General features: G+C 35.6%; 1 protein-coding gene across 1 annotated transcript in view; it reads left to right on the plus strand.

Annotated features, from left to right (window-relative positions):
* Positions 1 to 24,206, plus strand: part of DARS1 (aspartyl-tRNA synthetase 1) — a 60,331-nt gene that overhangs the window by 15,020 nt on the left and 21,105 nt on the right. The window contains exons 5-6 of the mRNA XM_055316068.1: positions 779 to 881; positions 23,909 to 24,011. Of these exons, the coding sequence (XP_055172043.1) occupies positions 779 to 881; positions 23,909 to 24,011 (206 nt within the window). The remainder of the gene's footprint in view (positions 1 to 778; positions 882 to 23,908; positions 24,012 to 24,206) is intronic.

Genomic DNA, 24,206 nt, shown 5'->3' on the forward strand with positions numbered 1-24,206 from the left:
TCTATTATGAATAATATTTTTCAAAAGGTTAAGAATAGGGAATGACAGTTCCTTATGAAAGGAGAGGGGTTGGGGTGCTCATGATGCCCAGAATATATAAAAATAAAACCAGTTATAGAGGATAAAGGGAATGACTTTTATAGACAAAGTAAGCTCTTTGGAGTAAAGAGGAAAATGTAACTCTTAAAAAGGATGAAGGATCAGGAAGATGATAGAGGAAAATAGAACATGGAAGAAACTAGCCTGTCATTCTCAGTGCTCTTTAAAATGTATTTTGGAAAAAAAACAAAAACAAAAAAAAAATAAAATGTATTTTGGTAGGAAGTAAAATGGACCACCAGCACAGAATCCTTGTACCCTCTATACTTAGCACTTTATTAGCACTTCTGTGGTTACATCATTGAAGATCCTCGAGTAGTTAGCACAGTGCCTTTGCCTGGAGAATATACTTGTTATTGAATGAATGTTGAAAGAGATCTGAAATTACTTGAAATTTGTTTAATCAGTGCAATGACAAAATAATTATCTATAATATTTTTTTTGATTTTCCTATGTTCACATGTTAAAAGCCTTTTTGTTACTCATAGTGGGAACTTAGGTTTCTTTAAAACTTGTCAGCAGTATGAGTATTTGGGCTGCGGAAGCTGGATACGCATGTGTACATGCCTGATAAGTATAGTAAATTTTGGCTCAATTTTAAAGTAGAGCAACATTTTTCTTCTTTGTAAAACCTGAAGTAGCATGTCCTGAATACACTTGTGTTCTTTTGTCTTCTTAGGGAAGCAGTGTTTCTTAGTCCTACGTCAACAACAGTTTAATGTCCAGGCGCTCGTGGCAGTGGGAGACCATGCAAGCAAGCAGATGGTTAAATTTGCTGCCAAGTAAGTAAGCAATTATATCCTGTTGTCAGAATAAACAATGGTGGGAACCAAGACTCCCAGGGGTTTGGACCATTTTCATACATTAACATCAATGCTTCGTTTGTTTAAAAATGTAGTTATTTAAATTGTCAGTTCAGTATTGCTGAATACATTAAACTTACAAAAGAGAAAATATGGAACACAGGCTTGAAATTCATTTGGAACTGCTGAAGCAGCACTCTCTACAGACAAGTCACATTTACTTTCAAGTAGAGTAACAAAAAGCCTGGCAGCCTCAACATAGCAAAGCAACTTTATTTTGTTGTGTGTGTTGAGCTTCTAGTCCTCTCTCCCTCCCCCAGTTTGAGATTTGCATATTAAGCAACAAGTTTTCTAACTGAAAAATAAAAGCACATAAAATAAGGGTGTCGTTTTGCAAATGATTCCCTCCTAAAGGAAGTAAAAGAAATATCATACCGTGTTTCAGCTTTTAACTTTGACATCAAAAGGGTTAAAAAAAAAAAAAAAAAGTAAAATCACCTCTCACCACCCCCAGAGTCTTGCTGTCTGGCTCAGAGCTCCTGTAGAAATGCATTGTTTTGTTAAGTTTGCAAGAGGCAGGATATAGAGATAGTGTAGTGCTTGTGCATGCTGTAGCTGTAAGGTAATGATAGTTGGTAATGTGGCTAGTTCTGTTTGTTTTTCTCATTTTAATCAATTTTATTTCCATGATAATCAAAGAAGACTTGGAAAAATGGACAATCTATATTTTAAGTAATAGCATACTTCATAAGCATAAATGTTTTTTAAAAGAAATTAAATTTGGGATAAATACATTTTTCTATTCTTGTCTGTTCTTTAGATGAATACGTTCAAAGATGAGTGAATATAAATAGAATTATCAATTTTAGAACTAAAAGACAATCTGATTTAACATCCTAATTTATATTTGGGCCTTCCCTGACTTCCTTATATAGTGTTTTACATGTAGTAGATGCTCAGTAACTTGGGGAGGGTTTAGAAATTTATTTATCAAATTTAGTTTTATTGTATCACAGCAATATCTGTACTCTGGTTTAAAAATTCCAGTGCCACTAAGTATATCAGTATACTGATGACTCACTAGGATTTGTATTATTGGTACTAGCCCCACCTCACCCTTTGTCCCAGTCCCACTACTCAGAAACTTCCATCTCTTCTATCTGTATCTTTTAGTGATCAGGTTTGCTCTTTTCTTTTAAGATTTTATGTATTTGATAGAGAGAGAGAAGGAGAGACAAGTTTGGGGATAACATGAGCAGCAAGGAGAGGCAGAGGGAAAAGCAGACTCCCCACTTAGCTGGGAGCCTGACTTGGGCTCAGCACGTGATTCCATCCCAGGACCTTCAGATCATGACCTGAGCCAAAGGCAGACACTTAACCGACTGAGCCACCCAGGTTCCTCTAGGTTTACTGTTTTCATCTCATGGTCTATAAGGGTATGTTCTTGTGGGGTACATTGTCAGCTAGCTTTTTAAGGTCGGTCTGTATCCTGTGAAGTGGGACATAAATAACCTTGATCCCTAGAAATAAACTTTCCACACAGCCTTCTATAAATAGAGCCCCTGGAAATCATAGATATATAGGCCAAATTTTATATATATATATATATATATATAAAATAATAAATTTATTTTAATAAATTTATTTTTTATTGGTGTTCAATTTGCCAATATACAGAATAACACCCAGTGCTCATCCCGTCAAGTGCCCCCCTCAGTGCCCGTCACCCATTCACCCCCACCCCCCGCCCTCCTCCCCTTCCACCACCCCTAGTTCGTTTCCCAGAGTTAGGAGTCTTTATGTTCTGTCTCCCTTTCTGATATTTCCCACACATTTCTTCTCCCTTCCCTTATATCCCCTTCACTATTATTTATATTCCCCAAATGAATGAGAACATATAATATTTGTCCTTCTCCGATTGACTTACTTCACTCAGAATAATACCCTCCAGTTCCATCCACGTTGAAGCAAATCATGGGTATTTGTCGTTTCTAATGGCTGAGTAATATTCCATTGTATACATAAACCACATCTTCTTTATCCATTCATCTTTCGATGGACACCGAGGCTCCTTCCACAGTTTGGCTATTGTGGACATTGCTGCTAGAAACATCGGGGTGCAGGTGTCCCGGCGTTTCATTGCATCTGTATCTTTGGGGTAAATCCCCAGCAGTGCAATTGCTGGGTCGTAGGGCAGGTCTATTTTTAACTCTTTGAGGAACCTCCACACAGTTTTCCAGAGTGGCTGCACCAGTTCACATTCCCACCAACAGTGTAAGAGGGTTCCCTTTTCTCCGCATCCTCTCCAACATTTGTGGTTTCCTGCCTTGTTAATTTTCCCCATTCTCACTGGTGTGAGGTGGTATCTCATTGTGGTTTTGATTTGTATTTCCCTGATGGCAAGTGATGCAAGCATTTTCTCATGTGCATGTTGGCCATGTCTGTGTCTTTCTCTGTGAGATTTCTCTTCATGTCTTTTGCCAAATTATATTTAATATACTGAAGAATACTGGGGAAAAGTCCACTTCAAATCAACAAATAACCTTTATGGTTTTTGTCTTTTATGTATTAAATTGGTTCTGAAAACTAATATATGAAGCTGACAGTTTTTATATAGAATGTGTGTTTCCATTAAATTGCATTATAACCTTAGTCTTAAATTCCTAAAGAAAATAGTCTAAAAATCTTTTGAAATTCCCACTTACCCGTAATATTTACTGAGAGACATTCTACTGACAAAAGGACAATGAGTTCATTTGATGTCTTCAGAAGTAAACACTTTGAAGTAGTCCACAAATAGTTATTTCTTATATTTTGGATCTTCTCAAACTTCTGGCACTTAACTAATATCAATTGACCATATCAGAGATCAACCAAAGCTTACTAAGCTGGCAGAGCTACTTGCAAATGGTCTCCCAAATAGAACTTAGTTCACTAATGTCCTCATAATATATAAATTAGAGTTTTGTATAAATGATATAGATGTGATCTTTTTTTTTAGACAAGGCAAGAATTTAGTCTGGATTTCATAATCCTGAATTAGGTAGAACTCAAGATCTAGATGTAATTCAGCTTAACAATTAAATTGTGGCTTGGATTTTTTTTTGTTTTGTTTTTGTTTTTTAAGCAAAGAACATGTATCTATTTTTAGTCTCCTCCTCAAAAAATGGACTTTATATAATTAGTAATGTGTGGGAAAAGATGGTTTCATAATAGAGCTTTTGCAAATTATAAAGCCTTTGACTGGCTATATACAAGTGAACGAAGCCAACTTTGTACAATAGGCTTAACATGTGGTACTTAGGTTAATTATTTAACTTTTGGCACTACTCATACGTTAAGGTATCTAGCCTGAGTAATTAAGAGTGTGTTAATAACTTTGCTACCTTGTGAAAGAGGATAATTCTCATGACTAAGACTCTGTGGTAAAATACGATGTTTTTTTAAATTGAAGTATGGTTGGCACACAATGTTACATTAGTTTCAGGTGTACAACATGGTGATTCAGGAACTCTATATAATTATACTATGCTCACCACCAAGTGTAGCTACCATCTGTCACCATACAGTGCTACTACAATACTATTGACTATATTCCCTATGGTGTACTTTTCATCTCTGTGACTTATTTATTCCATAACTGGAACCTGTATCTCTTTCATCTTTTTTTTGCCCATCCTCCCATTCACCCTCCCCTTGGCAACTACCAGCTTGTTCTCTGTACTTGGGGATCTATTTCTGCTTCTTTTATTTAATCATTTGTTTTGTTTTTAGATTCCATGTTATAAGTGAAATTATATGGTATTTGTCTTTGACTTACTTCACTTAAGCATAATAACCCCTCTAACATTCATCCATGTAAAAATGATGATTTTTAAAATTTTTGTGGTTGGTTGATAATTTTCTTAGGAACATGATTTCATGCCCTGATAGGCCAGTCAGCTTGTCTTTTTTATGTGCCTTTAGACTGTACTTCTCAGGTAGTACTGAAATCCTGATGTTTCTCGGTAATAGAAATCTAAGGCACATGTTGTTTCTGACAGAAAGCCAGTAGTATGATCTTATATTGAAAGTGCCAATTTTTAAAAAGGAAAATCAAGAACAGAAAAATTTTACTTTGAGATTACCTGCTCTTTTCATGTAATAAATCCAATAAGGTTGTAGTATGAATTCTAAAGAACTTTCAGGATTTTTTTAGAAAAAAGTTGTAATTTTTTCCTTCATCTTTTAAAATCCTTTTCTTGGGATCCCTGGGTGGCACAGCGGTTTGGCGCCTGCCTTTGGCCCAGGGCGCGATCCTGGAGACCCGGGATCGAATCCCACATCGGGCTCCCGGTGCATGGAGCCTGCTTCTCCCTCTGCCTGTGTCTCTGCCTCTCTCTCTCTGTGTGTGACTGTCATAAATAAAATTTAAAAAAAAATTAAAATAAAATAAAATAAAATCTTTTTCTTAAAAATTATCTTTATGCCTAGAATCTTTATGGCTAAAATAAACCTTTATTTAAAATGAGTTCATTGGCTCTATTATGAAAACAAAGATTAAGGTAGCTGTCATACATTAATCTTTAAGGTTACTTGCTCTGGCAATGCTGTCTGGTGAGCTGGCATTTCTGTAAAACAGGAATCTAAGGTGTGAGGTTATTGTTAAATCATAAATAACGTTAAAAAGAAATTTCTTGACATTAACAGCTGATAAGTAAGAATTTTTATAACTTGCTGTGGTCTAATTATACTCCTATTATTTTTATATCATACTGCAAAAACCTTAACTTAAGCTCACATAGACTTTCTATGTTCTTAAGCACGAAGGATAATTTTCAGATATGTCACTAGAATGATAGTAATCATATAGTTATTTTACAAAAATTTGGGGGGGAGTAAAGTTTTCTTTTTTGTCTCTCCAGATGAGTTTTCTAAGGCATTTGGTTTGTTTTTTGTTGTTACTCTCTTTTAAGTGTTGTTCTTTGTAATTTCTGCCACATGTTGAGTTGGAACAAAATAGTCCAATCATTTATTAAACTTAGTATTTATTGAGAGATACAAGCTGTTTTTGCTTCTCCTTAAGTCTATATTTGCCAGAAGTTTATTTTCAAGTGGTATTTTTAACTAAAATCTTTAATGGCTTTCTATTTCCAACCATGTGCAAGATTACTTCTGCCTACTGATTGCCTCACCATAATATTATTTCCCACTACTTTGCCATATACACTCTTCATATTGGGCACATTCTCTGTCTGCTGTGACCTCTCTTCCTCTTACTTTAAAGGTTTTGCTTTTATTCGTTGAATCTTCATTCTTCATCATTTAGCTTAAGCCCATGTCACTGATCATCCTCATTCACTGATTCCTCTTTTCATTTCTTTGAGTTCCATAGACATGTTCTTAGGAGGCTGAAAGTTTTTTATGTTTTTTTTTTAATTTAGTATACATTTTGATGATTACCTTGAAGTTATAAAAGGTATTTTTCCATGTCATTTTAAAGGCCTAACTTCTAAGAGAACTGCTGTGTACTTTTCATGCAGCATTTACTGTCATATTTACAGTTGTGTTCATGCCAGCTGAAGGCAGACGATAGCCATCTTCTGTACTAATGATGATTTCCCTGTAGTTTAAATAGCAACACATGCTGAGAACAATTTGGGTTACTAGTTGGCATTTGATATTAAGAGGCATCCTTGGGCAGCCTGGGTGGCTCAGCAGTTTAGCGCCGCCTTCGGCCCAGGGTGTGGTCCTGGAGACCTGGGATCAGGTCCCACATCCGGCTCCCTTCATGGAATGGAGCCTGCTTCTCCCTCTGCCTGTGTCTCTGCCTCTCTCTCTCTGGGTCTCTCATGAATAAATAAATAAAATCTTAAAAAAAATAAAAATAAAAAGGCCTCCTGAACTTTTAAAAGCCTGTGCTATTCCAGCAGATTTATTGAATCCTATTTTTTGTCTATATAGGAGCAGCACATCACTAATAATATAATAGTTCCCATGCAAGGAAAAAATGTTTCTGTTTCTGTTTCTAGTAGTTCTCAGATTAGATATCTGTTGACTCAAATTTCAGTTAACAATGCTATATCATTAACTTTCATATGAACAAGATAGTTTTAAAAATAATCAACTGATACCTTATATAAATTGTCATTCTTGGATTGCTGTTTGCATTATTTGGGTCAATTAGAGGTCTAATTGTCCTAAATTAACCTCAGACTTAACATTTTATGTAATTGTGAGCAGACATTCTTCACATTACTGGTAATAAAGTAAAAATACAGAAACATTAAATATAGAACTGGATCTGAGAATATAACTATACAGTAAACCAAATGTCAGCAATTTAGTTTTAGCAGACTTTAATATCTTTGAATTTTGTTATTTTTAGTATTTGCTTTCATTTTCCTTTAAAATTCATTTTGATTTAAAATTAAGGGCTGTACACAATGGAAAACAGTATAGAGGTTCCTCAAAAAGTTAAATATAGAACTACCCCATAATCTAGCAATTGCACTACTAGGTATTTACTCAAAGAATACAAAAATACTAATTCAAAAGGATACTTGTGCCCTAATATTTATAGCAGCATTATCTACAATAGCCAAATTATGGAAACAAACTAAGTGTCCATTGATTGGTGAATGGATAAAGAAGATAATAGTGTCTGTGTGTGTGTGTGTATGTGTGTGTATACATATACATACACACACAGGCATGTGTATTATCTATGTATATATAATGTACGTATTTTATATATTTATACATACAATGGAATATTACTCAGCCATAAAAAAGAATGAACTCTTGCCATTTGCAACAATATGGTTGGAGCTAGATAGTATTTTGCTAATTGAAATAAGTCAGAGAAAGACAAATATGATTTCATTCATGTGGAATTTAAGAAACAAAACAAACCAGCAAAGGGAAGAAAAGGGGAAGGGAGCAAAACAAGAAACAGACTCTTATCTATAGAGAACAGAGTGATGGTTACCAGAGAGTAGGTGAGTAGGGGGGATGAATGAAATAAGTGATAGTGGATTAAGGAGTACACTTGTGATGAGCATTGGATGATGTATGGAAACGTTGAATCACTATATTGTATTCCTGAAACTAATATTGTGCTGTAAACTAACTAGAATTTAAATTAAAATTTAAAACAAATAGAATAAAGTTAAGGGCTATAAGCCTATGGCATTCATACTACTTTTATATTTGTAGGTATTTAAGTAACATGATAATACCAGTTAAAGTAGGTCCTTGACATTATTTATACCATGTAAAAGTTTGAGAACCAGTGGTCTGTGCCATATTGAGCTTAATTTTTTACCAAGCTTATTTTGAATTCATTATTGGAGTTTTGGTGAAGACAAAGGAGTTCACAAAACAAGTCATCATACAACTACTAGAATGATTTAAACCATTCATTTTTACAAAACAAAAACAAAACGAAATACAGATTTTTATTATCAAAAGGTGGCTTATTTTTTTAACTACTTATATAATTAATACTTTTTGGATACTATTTTGATTTAACTGGCAAATATAGGTTTTCCTATGTTTGGGAATTTTGAATTCTTTGCCTCAGTGAATTCTATATTTAATTTGCATCGTTGATGCACTTTGTGTTGGTGTATTACTTGAAAAAATAGTGTGTAGCAATTTTTTAACCTATCCTTTTTTAAACTAATTCTTTATTACACCTTTCCCAAGATGTACAGATTATTCATTTGAATATGGGTGGTTATGTAGATCTATGGGCCACACTTTTTATTGAGTATATTAAGAGTCAACACATAATTTTTGACAACCAGAAAGCTAACAAATTTGCTGCCGGTTTTGCCGTAAACCTTTAATAATCAAGTTTCTAGAAGTATTAAAATTTTAATAGTTTTTGTTGATATTAGAATTTGTAAACATGCCCCCAAGAAAGCTTCAAATAGTGTTTTTTTCACCATTATTGATTTTACGGGGGAGGAATGAGGGTAAATAGGAATAAAATGGGAGTAGTTTTTAAAAATTTGAGCTGATGACTACCTAATATTGTAATGAGTCTTTACCTAGCTTTCACCAATTCCTAGGTTTATCCCTACTATTAACAAATAACAGTCAACATATATTCATATATAGGATTTCTTGACATATTTTAGGCCTTTACTATGACAAGCTAGTTTGATAGAAGCACTTTGAGGGGCTTGAGTATGTGGTACCTAAAATGTGAAATAAAAGGTAAAACCACTGTTCACACAAAGGTTGTTATATGGCTAACCTTCCATCATTATCTTGGATGCGTTGAGTAGATTATATGAGTAATGATTGCGTACTCTTCAGTGGCCTCTGTTACCTGGTGACATATATTTCCTAGATGAAAGGCCAGGGAAGGGGATGCCTGGGTGGCTTAGTGGTTGAGCATCTGCCTTTGGCTCAGGTGGTGATCCCAGGGTCTGGGGATCGAGTTCTACACTGAGCTCCTGCAGGGAGCCTGCTTCTTTCTCTGCCTATGTCTCTGCCTCTCTCTTTCTCTCTCATGAATAAATGAATAAAATCTTTTTTAAAAATTACTTCAGAGTTTCCAGTTTGAGATATTATGTGGAAATGACACCGTCAATCTGGACTAAATTCCCAGGAGGGGCTGGGACTAAACACAATCCACTCTCTGGAGCTGTGACGGGCTCACCTTCTCTTAGAGCAGATAGAGTGGATCCTGAATGGGGGTGGGGCTCTGTTAGCCATGAAGAAAAGGAAAGTGGGTTTGAATAGGCAGCTGGCAATACCACCTAAGTTCATCTATGCTAAGCAAATTGGAGAGAAGTTCAGCCTTTGGAATTATGAAGAGTCTAAAGACTGAATGAAATAGGTTGTTTTACTCAAAGCCATTTTATTTTTCTGGCTGATAGTATTCCTCTCATTTCAAGTCATCTCACTCTAAATTTTTTTTGGTGTTCATTTGGAATAGATTGGCCTTAAAATTCCTTACTTCTCCTCCAATAGCTTCACTATTAATTTTAATAACTCCTCTGGCTACCACTTGGATTTTTTTGCTTCTTAGAACTTAATTTTAAACTCCAATGGCAATTTTCTCTAACCGTAATTTCCAGCTTTTTTAGCCTATCCTATGCCTCCTAATATTCTATTGGACCTTATCAAGACTTCTGGTCTTTTTACCAGTCTCCCCTTTTTGCCCTACTTTTCTGTCCTCTTCTGACCTCATGCAACCCAGTTCCATTCTCAGAACTACTCTCACTGCATCCCTGCCCACTGTTCCCCTTCTCTTTGTTACTTTTGCCCTGCAAATACTCTGCAAACTATCCAGCCTCATAGACTCCTGATCCTAAAATCTGACTCCAAGATTAAGGAGTATATTGTATATTTGTGGCACAAGAATTGATTTTTATTCCTAAACCAGGCCTAGTGAAATGTATTCTACTTTATAATAAAAATAGAGGTTTGTAGGCTGCCCTTGTTTTCATTGTTTGACTGAACTCTTCAGTATCTCATTCCTCTTGATCCTTTGGTTTCTAACTATGATTGTACTTAGAAAAGAAAAATTTAGAAAACACTATGACTTCTATTGCTTCATATATCATTAGCCTTGTATTCTGATTAAAAATAGCACATGAACAACAACATATAAATTCTGGTGGATTTTGTTACTTACTTAAATGAAGCAAAAATCCTTACTTATAGATGTTTTTAGCTTACTTTAGAAATATGAGGACCAGCGAAGCATGAGGTAATTCAAATGCATATTTACTAACACATTCACTTTGGGAAGGTGGTAGCTCAGTTAGTAAGTCAGCTAACCACCCCTTCTGCTAGAGTCTTTGGTTTGGAAAATAGCATGCTTAGAAATATGTCTATGAGAGAAAGGCCATTTCTGATCCACAGTTAATTTTCATTCTGTCTCAGATCAGTTCTTATATGTGAAATGCTTGCAATTATCTTTAGTACTAGAGGAGTACCTAAGGACTATTAATTTATTCTCAAGGTGTTTCCATTTTGAATAGTGCTACCCTAAGAGACTGGACATTTAAAACATTGAACTCCTACACAACAAAGTGGCAGAAATAATGGTATTTATATGTTAATTCCATGAGGCCCTACATTTAACTCTATTCCCTCTGGCCATATACCAGGTGGAAAAAAGCAAAGACTCCACTATTAAAAATATCAAATCAGATAGTTCCAGCTGAGGTTTCCCAATCATTTAAAAGGCAAAATATGAGGTCACTTTTAATATCTTAAGTGGATAACTATCTTAGCATTTACTTTAGATATTAAATCTGAGGTGCTTATCTTTGCCTTACTAACTAGATTGTACCGCTAGCAGTTTCTAGCTTTTGAGTGTATTCTTAAGAGCAACATTGGCACTTAATGTGGGGTCAGTTGTTTTCCCCACTTATCTTTCCTAGGAATTTCCAATTCATCAATATACTAATCTGAAAAGTTGACTCACTAATTGGATTTAAGTGCCACAGGACTCAACACATTATTTTAATCAATTTGTTGGAAAGATCAATTTTCTCATGGTTGAATGCATATAAAAATGAAGCAACTAAATGAGTTACATAGAAAGGTTGGCACATCTCATTCCCTAGAGATCTTTAAGAAGAGGTTCTTAATTGAGTATCCAAAATGGTTTGTGGTCCTTAAATGAAATTTGTCTGGAAGCAGGAAGATGGGATACCTATCCAGGCCTGTGTTTCTGGATCTCCATCTTATGATGACATTAACTTTCCAATATTTAGTAGCTACTGTTGGAGTTGAGGCAAGAAGTCATCTCTTCTTTTTAAAATTATTTTTTATTTAGTGCCATATTAAAGAAGTGAACAGAGGGCACCTGGGTGCCTCAGTTGGTTAAGCATCTATCTGCCTTCTACTCGTCTGCTTTCTACTGGGGTCATGATCCCAGAGTCCTCTCCTTCTCCCTTTGCCTGCTGCTCCCCCTGCTTGTGCTTGCACTCTCTGTCAAATAAATAAATGAAATCTTAATTTAAAAAAAAAAAAGTAATGAACAGAGTAGTCCTGTGTTAGTTAGGGTTGAGTTTTGTAAAGACAAAATTATTTTAAAGGTAACCCGTAGAAGCCTTTTTGTATTGACTGCTATTAAGGACTACAGTGAATGTAAAGAGTGTATAAAGTTTCAAGCTATGTTGGGGGGGAGGAGCAGCAAGTTTAAGGTACAAGTGGCTAAGTGATCTGTAATATTTCCTTCAATGGTCTTAGTTCCATTTTTTTCTAGTTTAAAAATTTTGAGAAAAAAATAAAGTTTCGAGCTAAAGTTATAGTGACTACTATAAAATGCTACAGTTAATTTGAATATTTTGTTATTTGTGCTTTTGTAACATCCCTCTTCCAACCCAGCATAAAGATGTTTGGATCCTGAGAAAAAAGACTCTTTCAGACTGTTGGTTGTATACATACATGTTTTATTTTCTTTTTCTTCATATTAGTCATTGTGGTTAAGTGATTTATTGGTAGCTATTGAGTCACCAGTATATTTTTCATTCTGTAATGAGTCACCTAGCTACATACAAGTCTGTGCATTTTCTTTCCTTTCTAGATCTTTCATCTTAAAATAGGTATTTTATTTAGTTGGTAAGTTGAAATTTCAGTTTGTTAAATTAACTTTTGAAATTGTAAAATATCACAATAATACTCAGAAGAAATCTCACTGATTTAGAAAATTTGTTTAGCACCTCCTCTGGTCCAGACACTCTGCTGAGCTTGGGTATACCATGACACATGTATCACATAAGAAACTTAATTTGGGGAGAAGCAAAATAGATTAACAACTGCGTGCAAAGACATGCTACAAGTGCTGTGGTAGAAGTGTCTGTATCATGTATAGTCGAGGCCCAGAGGGAATGGGCATTGGGTGCTTCTTGAGCATGAGCATGATGTGGATAATAAGTTGGTGAATATTGTATTGCCGTGGATTGCAACTCTTTGAAAAACTAACTGTACATAGATGATTTATACTTCTTTGTTGGAGTAAGATACTTATCTATTGGAGGAGAAACAGAACTTCTATATTTGATCCTGTCCAGTTCAACATTTGTATTGAAAACTTTGATAAAGATGTGCTTTTTTTCTTTTTTTTTTTAAGATTTTGTTTATTTATTCATGAGAGAGAGAGAAGCAGAGACACAGGCAGAGGGAGAGAAGCAGAGAGAGAGAGAGAGAGAGGCAGAGACATAGGCGGTGGGAGAAGCAGGCTCCATACAGGGAGCCTGATATGGGACCCGATCCCAGGACTCCAGGATCATGTTCTGGGTTGAAGGCAGGCACTAAGCCACTGAGCCACCCAGGGATCCCCCAAGATGTGCATTTAAAGGTAGGTCTAAAATCTGTCAGAAATTCTCAGGCAGTTTATGGGATTTTTTTTTAAGCTTTACTTCTTAAAACTGCAAAGGAGTCTGGCAGGTCATGAGCTTCTAATAATGAGAATGTATTTCAGAGTGAACTGATGATGCATTCTGGAGTATTTAAAATTTGGTGCTAATTTGTGAGTGTAACAGAACAGTCTAGTGCAGTAATCAATACATGATCTTACTACTGTATGACCTTAGGCTACTTACTTGACCTCTTACAGAGTCTCAATTTTCTCAACCATAAAATGGTGGACATATCAATCTTGTAGGCCTTTGAGAAGTTTAAGTGAAATGGTATATGTGTAAAGCACCTCATACAAGAACTGGAACATAAAAGGAAATTGGTAAGTGATATGGGAATAATAATACTTCAGGTATTTATATATATTAAGATCATTGTTTGAGCTGTAAACCTAAAAAAAACTCTTGCTTCAACATTAAAAAAATACAGAGGAAAGTGAACAAAACTACTGTAGAAGGACAACCCAAATTTACGAAGCATTCTCTATTTTTTACAAAGAAAAAATTTGGAGGAGTATAGACAGTGATTATAGGAAGAAGGGGTTGGGCATGTGATGGGAGAGTTTTAAATGATTATTTAACATTAGAATTTATAATAATAAATATATTTTATAATAAAAAATAAGTTCTTGAAACAATATATTAAAAAACAGTGTTTCAAAAATAACTTTAAAGCAACCCTGCCATTTTCCATCCCTCACTAACAAGGTGCAGTTGCTGAGTATAAATTGGAGGTAATTCTTTGTTCTCCAAGAGAACTTGGCCAGAGTCAACAGTTGCCACTGGGACTCAGCAACAAGAAGTGGATAAAGTACTTCTTTCCCAGATCCATTTCTCTACCATTTATATGCAAGATAGTAATCTCTTTGGAGTCATGTACTGTTAAATATTTTTTCACTTATGTGTTATACAGAAATGAAACTTTCACTGGTGGCCTATAAATCACCCATTCCAACAACCTTTTCTCAGTATTTATGATTCTTAGTCCCTATTCCAGTGGTCTTCACAGTGCAGTTTTGCTCAAGACTAACCATTGAGGGAAAGAAAGTAATTAAATTGCTATTTATTTCCCTTCCTTCCTTCCTTCTTTTATTTTAAAAAAGTGGGAAAGATTTTGAGTTTTTTGGTTGACCTTATGGTTCAATGGTTCAATGTTTATAGATAAACCCTGAGCCTATCACTTGGATTGCATCTCAGAAGGCCACATGTCATCTATTATATATGAGGTCTCTGAAGCAAGACTGCAGGATTCTAGTAACAAAAAGCTAACACTGGTACCCAAACTTACTCCCTTTGGCATATTGTAACCAATTGCAGTTTATTGTGCTTCATTTTGCTTTTTGGGACATTATATTTATATGTATTAAGAGACCACAGATTGAGGATATAATTTAAAATGTAAGGGACACCTGGGTGGCTCAGTGGTTGAGTGTCTGCCTTTGGCTCAGGTCATGATCCCAGGGTCCTGGGATTGAGTCCTGCATCGAGCTCCCTCTACCTATGTCTCTGCCTCTCTGTCTCTCATGAATAAATAAATAAAATCTTTAAAAAGTAAAACATAAGCACATATGAGAAAATGTTAATACTGACACTTCTACTCTTTTAGATCTTTGGATCAGCCACATTGTGCATGCTGTGTGTATGTGTGTGGGTGTGTATGTGAGAGAGAGATACATATATAATCTGATCATCTTGAGCAAGATATCAGTGCTCCTGAATTAGGAATTACCAGGAAGACTATAAAGTATGAATCTGCATTCGCTATGGCTAATTATGATGAGCCTTATCCTCAGTTTATGTTTGCCTAAGGGTTATAATTATGTTTAGGATGTATATAATTTTAAAATAAATAAAATAGGGGTACCTGGGTGGCCTAGTCAATTAAACATCTGCCTTTGGCTCAGGTCATGATCTCAGGGTCCTGGGATCAAGCCCCACATCATTCTCCCTGTTACGCAGGGAGTCTGCTTCTCCTCCCACTGCTAGTACACACACACGCTTGCTCTCTCTCGCTCTCTCTCTCTCTCAAAATCTAAAGAATAAATATATACATATTGGGATATATACCCTCCAATTTTTTTTTACTGATAGAGTAGATCAAATTATCAGAAATGTTTGGAGACAGTTTTCAACCTATAGTTAATATATTAATTATATTTATCTGTATTAATCCTATATGTAAGATTAATCTCTATATGAACCCTATAACTGATATATTATTCTCTCCTTTTTGTTTTTTGGGTTTTTTTTTTTTTTAAGATTTTCTTTATCTGACAGAACACAAGCAGGGGGAGCAGCAGGCAGAGGGAGAGGGAGAAGCAGGCTCGCCACTGAGCAGGGAACCCAATGTGGGAAGCTACCCAGGCACCCCTTTTCTCTCCTTTTTGAAACATGTGACTTTATTGCATCTCCAATGCCACTCTCTCTTAATTTTTTGGGGTGGAAGGAAGGTGTCTTCTTTTATTCTCTATACAGAGTTCTGTCATGGTCTTCCTCATTTCTTTTTTTTTTTTAATATTTTATTTATTTATTCATAGAGACAGAGAGAGAGAGAGGCAGACACACAAGCAGAGGGAGAGAAGCAGGCTCCATGCAGGGAGCCTCACGTAAGACTCAATCCCGGGACCCCAAGATCATGCCCTGGGCCGAAGGCAGGCGCTAAACTGCTGAGCCACCCAGGGATCCCCGGTCTTCAGCATTTCTGACAGGTAGTAAACAATAGTTATAAATGTGATTGACCCCTCAAAAGCTGTTTTATGTGACAAAACCAAGGGGTAATTTCAGATAAGTTGTTTGAAGATTGTTTTAGGCAGTGCTAATTTTAAAATGTATTTATAGTCCCTACAGTCTTTCCTTAAACACTTTAAAGAGTACAAAAAATAAAAAAATAAATAAATAAAGAGTACAATATTGATTTGAATGGATAAATTCTGCTGTGTTGAATATTAAATCAAGCCTAATATTTTATAGTCAAATTTTGTATATCTTCTTAAAAATCTCTTCACAATGCATAATACACACTGGAGGTTTGCAAGTATGCTATGTAACAAATCTACTTTCACTTATTTCAGAGCCCTTCTTTAGGATCAGATGATAGCTTTGAGCTCAAGCATTTTTTTTTAAGTTTTTAAACTTAAAATTGTATTACTAGTCAGCTATTGCAAAAAAAACTGTGTAACAAGCCATCTTAAATTCTGCAGTGTGGTAAGACTATCCACAGCCATCTACAGATTCAGTGCAATCCCTGCCAAAAATCCCAATGGTATTTTTTTTGCAGAAATAGAAAAATCCATCTTAAAATTCATATGGAATCTCAGGGGGCCTGGAACAGCCAAAACGGTTGTGAAAAAAAAGAACAGGGCAGCCCGGGTGGCTCAGCGGTTTAGCGCCACCTTTAGTCCAGGGTGTGATCCTGGAGACCCAGGATCAAGTTCTGCGCTGGGCTCCCTACATGGAGCCTGCTTCTCCCTTTGCCTGTGTCTGTGCCTCTCTCTCTGTGTTGTTCATGAATAAATAAATACAAATCTTTAAAAAAAAAAAAAAAGTAACAAATGGACTCACACTCCCTGATTCCAAAACTTCCTACAAAGCTACAGTAATCAAAAGTATGTGGTATTAATATAAGGATAGACATATAAAGTAACAATAAAAGAGAGAGCCTATAAATACACCCTGGCATAAATGGCCAATGAATTTTTGACAAGGGTACCAAGACCTTCTAATGGCGCAGAAGATGGTCTTTTCAACAAATGGTGCTGAGAAAACTGGATATCTGTATACCAAAGAATTTACCATATACCACATACATATAAAAATTAACTCAGGGGCACCTGGGTGGCTCAGTTGGTTAAGCATCTGCTTTTGGCTCAGGTCATGATCCGAGGGTCCTGGGATCAAGCCCCACATCTTGGCTGCTTGCTCAGCAGGGAGCCTGTTTCTCCCTCTCCCTCTGCCTGCCACTCTCCTTGCTTGTGTGTGCTCTTCTCTCTCTCTCTCTCTTTCTCTCTCTCTCTCTCTCTCTCTCTCTCTCAAATAATTTTTTTAAAAAGGAAATTACCTCAAAATGAATTACCTAAACATAAAAGCTGAAACCATAAAACTCTTGGAAGAAAACTACACCAGAAGCTTTAGACATTAGATTTTGCAGTGATTTGTTAGATATTAACACCAAAAGTAGAGGTGACAAAAGTAAAACTAGATTACTTTGACTTCTTTGAAAGTAAAACTCAAAGGGCAGTATTCAAGAGAGTGAAAAGAAAGACATGGAATAGGAGAAAATAATTGCAAGTCATATATCTGATAAAGGATTAATATCTAGAATATATAAAAACTCTGATAACTTATAACAACCCAATTCTAAAATGGGCAAAGGACTTGAATAGACATTTCTCTAAAGAAGATATACAAATGGCCAATAAGCACATGAAAAGATGTTCAATATCATTAGTCATTTGGGAAATGCAAACCAAAACCACAATGAGAGGTCACTCCATATCCATTAGGATGACTATTATCCCCTCTCCTAAAAAAAGGAAAAATAATGAGTGTTGGTGATGTAGAGAAATTGGGACCCTCATGTATTGCTGGTAGGAATGTAAAATGGTACTGCCGCTTGGAAAACAATATGGCAGTTCCTCAAAAAGTTAAAAATCCTCATATGATGCAACAATTCCACATCTAGATAGATACCCAAAAGAATTGAAAGCAGGGGCTCAACTAGATACTTGCCTGCTATTGTTCATAGCAGCATTATTCACAATAACCTAAATAAAAAAACAACCCAAATGTCCATCAACAGATGAATGGATAAACAAAATGTATTATGTATTTATAATGAAATACTATTCAGCCTTAAAAAAGGAATGAAGTTCTGATACATGCTATAATATAGATGAACCTTGAAAACTTTATGCCAGGTGAAGTAAGTCTGACAAATGTTACAAAGGACAAATATTACAGTTCCACATACCTGAGGTACCTAGAATAGTTAAGATCATAGAGACAGAAAGTAGAATAGAGGTCACCAGGAGTTGAGGTGGAAGTGGGGAGCAGTTGGAATGAGTGGAGAGTTAATTGTTTAATGAGTACAGAGTTTCTGGGATAATGAAGAAGTTCTTGAAATGGATAGTGGTGGTGGTTGCACATTGTGAATGCCCCTGAATTGAGCATCTAAGAGTGGTTAAAATGTTGAGTTGAATGTGTTGTATACTTTACCAATAGTTAAAAGCTCAGCAGTATACAGTAATAAACCTTGATCTCTTGCTCCTACATCTGTGGGTCTGCTAGAATTCAGCTCATCTAGGCTTGTTTTGAAGTTGTGGTTTGTATTGTGGTCTGCTGCTTGTGTTTCTCAGCTTCCTTGGACCAATTGCTACTTTAGACATCATCTTATGGAGAAAAGCAGGAATGCTGAAGAACAAGTTCAGCTGCACAAGCACATTACAAGCCTTTACTGGTGCCACATCCACTGATACATCATTGATAAAGCAAGTCATATGGCCAAACCCAAAGTCCAGAGGCCAAAAAGTACCTTCGGTCTACCTTGAGGCTATGGCAAAAGTGTGGATGAATACTACTACCATAGGGGAGCAAAAACTTGAGAGCTGGAATTCATTGCACCACAGAGATAAGCTAAGAACTTAAAGAATTGGCAACATTGAAGAATAAGGCAGTACTCATTAGTACATTGTTTGAGGCTATGAAGCTTACCTCCTTTAAGTACTGAAACTATTTTGACAATTTTAACAGAATCTTTGAAGTCTATTTTATATATTCTTCCTTTTTAAAGTTTTGGTTTTTTGTTTTTTGGGTTTTTTTTTTTTTTTTTTTTTTTTTTTTTTAATGAGAGAGCCATCCTATGAACATCTATTACTATGCCAAGTTACTCTGTGGTTATTTGTCATTTTCCTGTTTGTTTTTTAATATATATTCCTTAGCAATCAACTCTTTTTTTTTTTTTTAAACACACTCAGCTTTTTAAAATTTATTCATGAGAGAGGCAGAGACATAGGGAGAGGGAGAAGCAGGCTCCCTGCGTGGAACCTGATGCGGGACTCGGTCCCAACACCCCAGAATCACAACCTGACCCAAAGGCAGACACTCAGCCACTGAGCCGCCCAGCTCTCCCAGCAATCAACTCTTAATAGAATAGTTGTGCCTACTTCTAATAGTTATTAGACTTCTTATTTTAATTTGTTGCTCCTAAGGTAGTGTAGATACGAACATTTATAATCAAGATTGATAAAACTGCAGATACTGAGAGTGTCCCTGAGGTTACTGGTGAGGCCCTGAGTAGTAAACTATATGGCACTCATGTTGGAAAGATGGAATTTTATTCCTTCAGATAACAGAGTAGTTTGTTTTTCTCCCAAGTTGCATGTTTTATAATTGAGTTATTCATATATTATATCATTTGTTTTTTTAAAAAAATTGTAGCAAACTCAAAATATTTTTATAAAATACTTTATATAAAGAATGATGCTTTTTACAATTTTATTATTTTAAGATTTTATTTATTTGTTTGAGGGAGAGAGAGAGAGAGCAAGAGAGAGCATGAGCCGGGGAAAGAGCAAAGGGAGAGGAAGAAAAAAATCTTAAAGAGAACCCAAGCTGAGTGTGGAGCTCAATGCAGGGCCTGATCTTATGACCCTAAGGTCATAACCTGAGCTGAAATCAAGAGTCAGATGCCCGACCGACTGAGCCTGGCACCCCTACAGTTTCATTTTCTAAAGATAGTAAGTTAGAAATAAACAATTAAATTGATTGTTGACAGTTCCTAGTGGATGACATGAATAGGATGGCCTATTAGGACATTTTTAATATCAAAGCTATAACTAATTTATCTTATTTGTAGAGTGATTAGTTATATATAGGGTGGAAAGTGGAAAACATGTAATACACAATGCAGTAGTAGTGTATTTTAGGAGGTAGTAGTAATAATAAAGATAGTTGACTTAGTTCTTGGAAGAATGTGTTTCATCCATTTCTTCTATGATCAGATAGTTCCCATGCTTTCCACCATGGATTTTTTTTTTTCCTGCTATCGCCTCTAAAAACCCAAGGCTTGGGATCCCTGGGTGGCGCAGCAGTTTGGCGCTTGCCTTTGGCCCAGGGCGCGATCCTGGAGACCCGGGATCGAATCCCACGTCGGGCTCCCGGTGCATGGAGCCTGCTTCTCCCTCTGCCTGTGTCTCTGCGCCTCTCTCTCTCTGTGTGTGTGACTATCATAAATGAATAAAAACTTAAAAAAAAATAATAAAAAATAAATAAAAAATAAAAATAAAAAATAAAAACCCAAGGCTTTTAGTTGTCTGTTTGACATAACCTTCTTTCAAAATACGGATATAATGGCATATTAGTTTCAAACAGTAAAATCAAAACTTTAATAGTCTCTTTATGAGAGCAAACTACAGTATACACACTCTAAAGTATTAAGCCATCATAACATACAATATCAGTTAAAATCATATTAGGTTTTTTTCTAAAAAGTAGAATTTCATCCTTCTACTAGCAGTAGCTTATTCAAATATTCCTGTCTCTCTCTTGCATCGACTCTAATTATGCACACACATACATAAAACCCTCATTAACCCTTTACTAAAACTGACTAGCAAGTTCTAGTCTGACTCTTTTTTACAAATTTGACTCTTTTATTTTAATATTATTTATACTGAATCCATTCATATCTACAGATAAATAACATTAGCTGGATACAGATATGGATGTAAATATAGAGATTTAGAGTAAATTATCCAAGGTTTAAAAAAAAATCATGGAATGGTGTTACTAAAATCTAAAAAGACTTCTGTTAACAGTGTATAGCTGTTAGGTATAATAAGGAGATTATACTGAGATTGGAAGGGCAAAAAAAATAATAATTATGAGCATCCTCTGTATCTGGTTAATTCTACCTTCTTTCTAATTGATTCAGTAGACTAATATATGATAGAAGTCTATCTTTGGCTCTATTTTAAGAAATAAGTTGGGCAGCCCGGGTGGCTCAGCACTTGGGCACCCATGGCATGATCCTGGAGTCCCAGGATTGAGTCCCATGTCAGGCTTCCTGCTTGGAGCCTACTTTTCCCTCTGCCTGTGTCTCTGCCTCTCTCTCTCTCTATCTCTCATGAATAAATAAATAAAATCTTAAAAAAAAAAAAAAGAAGTTGGGTTTTCAGAAGTTCCTTTTGTGAGTTGTTTGGTATTAGAAATGATGTTTAAAATAGTTATTTTTTTGTCTAGCTGCAAGTATTTTATCACATAATACTACTTAATTAAATGTATTAAAAATAAACTTAGTTATAAGTTTCAGGTCCTGGATAAAGGAAGGAAGTCATTTGGTACTTTTGTGGAAAAAAGAGACTTTTATTTTCTTTAATTGGACCTTTAGGGCAGAGTGTCAGATCACATCCCAGGTTTTTTTTTTTTTTTTTTTTTTGGAAGGATATTAACTTAGTGCTCAATCCTTGAGAGTAGATATGTTTAACTTGAGTTGGCTTGGAGATTTTCTGATAATGAAAGGCTTCTTACTAAGGGGATGACCTAAGAGGGGTAGGGTCATAGCAGAAATGTGGCCGAATGGAGCTCTAATTGGGGTAGGACAGGTTACTTGATGAAACACACTCATCAATAAGGAAGAGAAAGCCTTCCTCATGGCAAGGTGGAAGTAAGCTAAGCAATAGAATTCTCATATGGCTTGAATCATATACTCAGATATCAAGTTTACTCTTCCAATTAGGAGAGGCAACTAATAGGTGGAAATCACACTGAAGAAAGATTCAATGACACTAGATTACAAGTATTAGAAAGCTTTAAGCAGTACACCACAATAAATTCTAAGTTTCTTCAGTGCACAAAATTTTAGCTAGATACTAGGCAATGGCTCTAGTGCAGGAGACTTATGAGAGTACAAGAAATATGTATACTGTTGGGTTCTTTTTTAGGTTGGTATCAGTCATGTAGAGTTCTAGACAGTGTAGTAAAATGAAACGAAAATTTTTCTTCCTTTTTTCACCGCTTCTCATCTCTTGTCCTCATTTTGATCCTTTTCCAACCATGAGCAAATGTTTTTTGAAATGGATTGTGGTGTTCTCTTCGGTAAAATAAACATTGTTGGATTTCTGAAATCTTCTCAGATGACACCCCAACTACTAGGGACCCAGTTCCTCATCAGAATATATAGAACTAACTTTTCTTGTGAAGGTTAAATCTTTCTTTTCTTCTTCTTCTTTTTTTTTTTTTTTTTTTTGGTTTTGTTTTGTTTTGTTTTGTTTAGATTCTTGTCATTTAAGACAAGATTCTGGGTTGGGACGTAAGCCATGAAAGATTAAAAGGTAACTGGGGCTTATGACACAGCAGATAAACAGCAAGTCCAGAACACATTTTCTGATCCATGTTTGCCCTTTCTGTTATGCCAGCTGTGTCAGGAACTCCGCTCTCTCCCAGTTACCACTCTTGCATTTTTTCTTCCTTATCTTTTCACCTCACTTCTACAGCTCCAGTTACCACCTGACAGTTTTTTGGTTTTTTTTTAAGATTTTATTTATTTATTCATGAGAGGCACAGAGAGAGAGGTAGAGACACAGAGGGAGAAGCAGGCTCCATGCAGGGAGCCCAATGCAGGACTTGATCCCAGGTCCCCAGGATCAGGCCCTGGGCTGAAGGCAGGCGCTAAACTGCTGAACCAACCAGGGATCCCTCACCTGACAGTTTTAATTGGTAGTCTTACATTGATAGTTTTGGCCAGTTGAGCTGCTGTGATGCTGTGACATCACTCTCCAAGCAAGATCTGAAAGTTAAATCATAATTTTTTCCACAAATATATTATATATTCTGTTAGTGCAATAATACACACAAAAATAAAACTGGTATATTTTGTATGGGAACCACCATTTTGGATTATAACCTGTCTTCCTTGGTTAGGTACTAGAGATCAACAAATAAACACTTGGTGAGCTTAATAAGGTACTTCATAAATTTTATATTTCAGAATTTGAGTGTTGTATGTTCACAAGTCAAGTTTGTTATAAGGTTAAAATGCCCAGGTGACCTGTTGAGTGTATATTGAGCTTCATGTAGACATTCTTAAATGGGATTGCACAATCCCTATAGACTGCCATAAATCCAATGGCAGAGTGCTCAGAAACTATAGGCAAGGAGGGCTTAATTGCAGCCACCTAATGTCCTTTTATTACCTTGAAATCTTTTCGGTTGACCTTCTTCTATTATTTAATTCCATTACATACCAGTAATTGCATTTATTGAAGCCCATGCTTCTCCTTATAGGAAATGCTGATCTTTGTAAATTTCAACTCTAAGAAGGAAAATGTTCTTTAATAAATAATTGAAAGACTTTTTTTCTGCATTTCACAATTCAGTGCCTGTCTGTTGCCATTTATGTTCAGAATATTTTATGAATGGTAACTAAATTATGGCATCTAGAAAATCATCTCTTTGAGGAATCTCACAAGGTGTGCTACATAATAGCTTATTGTAAGTAGGTTAAATAGACTGGCTTTATCTCAAGTGGCTTACTGCATTAAAAAAGAGTTTAGTATTTCAGCTTTACTGTTGAAACACCAAATGATTTCTGACACCTCTGATGAGATGATTAAAGTTGGGAATTTTTTCTTTTGACAGCATTAACAAAGAGAGCATCGTAGATGTAGAAGGTGTAGTGAGAAAAGTGAATCAGAAAATTGGAAGCTGTACACAGCAAGATGTAGAGTTACATGTTCAAAAGGTAACTTTTTAAAACAAAATTGTGTACATAGATTCAAGTGGCTCTTATAACCATTCATATGAAATCTTTATGTTCTTAGAGTTGATATAAAATACTGAGATTTGTAAATTGATTACTGAATCAATTAGCTCTTGTCTTATAAGAAACCACCCTAATACTTAAAACATTTATTGGCTCATGTTCCTGTGCGTGGGG

This window comes from Nyctereutes procyonoides, unplaced genomic scaffold, assembly GCF_905146905.1.
Source record: "Nyctereutes procyonoides isolate TBG_1078 unplaced genomic scaffold, NYPRO_anot_genome, whole genome shotgun sequence".
In the NCBI taxonomy this organism is placed as follows: Eukaryota; Metazoa; Chordata; class Mammalia; order Carnivora; family Canidae; genus Nyctereutes; species Nyctereutes procyonoides.